We start from the raw sequence: 2,280 nt of genomic DNA on the forward strand, positions 1-2,280 counted from the left end.
GGGGGAATAGACACTGGGGTGACTGTCGGCTGTGACCTTCTCTTATGTGTTCCCCCACCCCTGAAACAAGGGATATGCATGGGTGACGAATGAGAAGAAAGCTTCCAGGGGAGTAGGAAATAGAGTACCTAGAACTGAAAGAGGCCTGAGAGTGGTTTACATATCCTTCTCATTCATTTACAAACATGCACTGTGCACCTACTTTATACCAGGATCTGCCAAGACTCCGAGATATCGTACAGTGTGTGTTATGCTAGTTAGCTTCTGTCTAATGGGTAACAAACCACCCCCAATTTAAACAACAGCCACGATTGATCTCATGCTTGTCAAAGGGGCTTCTATCAGGTTGGCTTGGCAAGGCTCTTGACTCACTCACGCGTCTGTGGTCTGCGGATGACTAATCTGATTTTCTCCTCTGCCTGCAAAGAATGCGACCTGCAGTTGTCTGTAGGAATTGACATCTCAACTTCCGGAAGGCATGTTCAGCAGACGCTTGCAGGGTTCCTGCCAGAACTGATCCCACAGTTGACTTCGCTTTCCAACATCAGCTGCAGCGGTCCCGGTCCGATCAGCAAGAGGTTCCGCTACTTGGTTCCTGGACCAAACGGGCAGATTCTCTTCGATTCCCACTCCGTGAGTTCCAGCGACACGATCACTCAGCTGTTCTTGGCTGCCAGGAACAGCCGTATGGATGCGCATTTTTTGCAGTCCCTGGGAGAGGCTACTCGCCTGGCCGCTGCGAAAGTAAAGGTAATAAAAGAAACGATGAGCACCCACCCTAGGGCTACACCGTGCGGAGTGGGCAGGATAGGCCTTCGTGACTGCTCCTTCCCGGAGACCCGATCTAGAGGAATGCCATGCCTCACTCAGTAAGAATAGAAAAGAACAAAGTCTTCATTCAAACCACCTTTCCCAACAGCTCATGGCTCCCTCAACGTGGCCCACCCCTCTGCTGCCCCTGACCTTGACACCCACAATGTTCCAGAGGGATGAGAAAGTCTCACGCGGACATTGGCTATCAAGTGACTCCCCCAAACTGGATACACATTGCATTTTCCTCCAATCATTCTTCCAAAGAATATTAGTTCCCGAAGAACAAAGTTTACTTTTAAAAGTTGTTTTCTGTGAATGAAAGTGACACATTTTAACTGTAGAGAAAACATATGAAAAACATATGACAGAAAATACCAATAACCTTCCCCCATCTCTCTACACACACATGCATGAACATATATTCACACACACAAACACACACACACACACACACACACACACACACACACACTCAAAAAGCCTTGCTACGGTTGTGATGTTTTTGCTCTGAGAAAGATGGGCACTGTAAGACACATTTTGGAAGGTCGAACAGGTTAAGCTGGTCCACATAAATAGAAACGATAAGGACCGATCAAACAGGAAGAGGGTGAAACACGGGGCATGATCAGAAGAGCTCACCCTTGCCTCTTTTAAGAAACGTGCAATTGATACCATCCTTCTCTGTTGTCCCCCCCACCCCACCCCCCGAAACCACAGGTCCTTTTAGTATTCACAGATGGCCTGGATGACAGTGTAGAGAGACTGAAGGAACAATCCAGACTCCTTCGCACCACAGGTGAGTGTGCTGGGTCATCCTGGAGGAGAGGGAGTGGTGGCGTGGGGAGTAGGTGGGGTGGGGGGGCCTGGGTTTCTCCCTCAGGGTCCTTGGAAGGTTCCTGGGTGGCTCTGGGGTCTGTGAGGCACTCTGCAGGCTGACTTAGGTGGTTGGACTCAGTGCCCAAGAGGTCAATGTCCTCACCCCAGACATGGCCAGTCACCAGCCAGGCGCCTGCTCTGCCAAAGCACCTTGGTGGGGAGCAGTGCCACTTGCTTCTTCAGGCTGTCTGGGAGTCCCTCGAGGGGCGGGTAGGGGGGTAGGGGTCTGCAGGGTAGTGATGTGTGCAAATTGTTAACAGCCTTGGCTGCTAACTGGACAGTTAGAGCTTCAGGTCTGCTTATTTCCCCCCTCAGCCAAAGACCACTCGGATCTTTATAACGTCATTTTGAGGGCCGTGCGCGGGTTTCGACTTTAATTTTTAAGTTGAAAATGTTTTGTGGCTTGAGACTTTTCTATGGTCTGCCGTGCTTGGTCAACCTTGTGTACGGCCCGCTCTATTTGGTCAATCGTTTAATGAACGCACACTGAATATAAGGGCTGGAATTGCTTCTCTTTGGTGAGGCGAGCCATGCTAGCTAGCTGCTGCTGTTGATGCTTTTACCAATGTATTAGGCCCACAGGCCGGCTGT

At 50.1% G+C, this 2,280-nt stretch overlaps 1 protein-coding gene across 1 annotated transcript in view; it reads left to right on the plus strand.

Moving 5' to 3' along the window:
* LOC101656273 (collagen alpha-4(VI) chain-like) overlaps positions 1 to 2,280 on the plus strand; it is a gene marked incomplete at its 3' end in the record, with an annotated part of 122,093 nt that overhangs the window by 39,760 nt on the left and 80,053 nt on the right. Inside the window, exon 8 of the mRNA XM_045297695.1 lies at positions 428 to 750. Coding sequence (XP_045153630.1) covers positions 428 to 750 — 323 coding nt within the window. The remainder of the gene's footprint in view (positions 1 to 427; positions 751 to 2,280) is intronic.

Source organism: Echinops telfairi, unplaced genomic scaffold, assembly GCF_000313985.2.
Source record: "Echinops telfairi isolate 266 unplaced genomic scaffold, ASM31398v2 ScPeMD7_7420;HRSCAF=8458, whole genome shotgun sequence".
NCBI classification, from domain to species: Eukaryota; Metazoa; Chordata; class Mammalia; order Afrosoricida; family Tenrecidae; genus Echinops; species Echinops telfairi.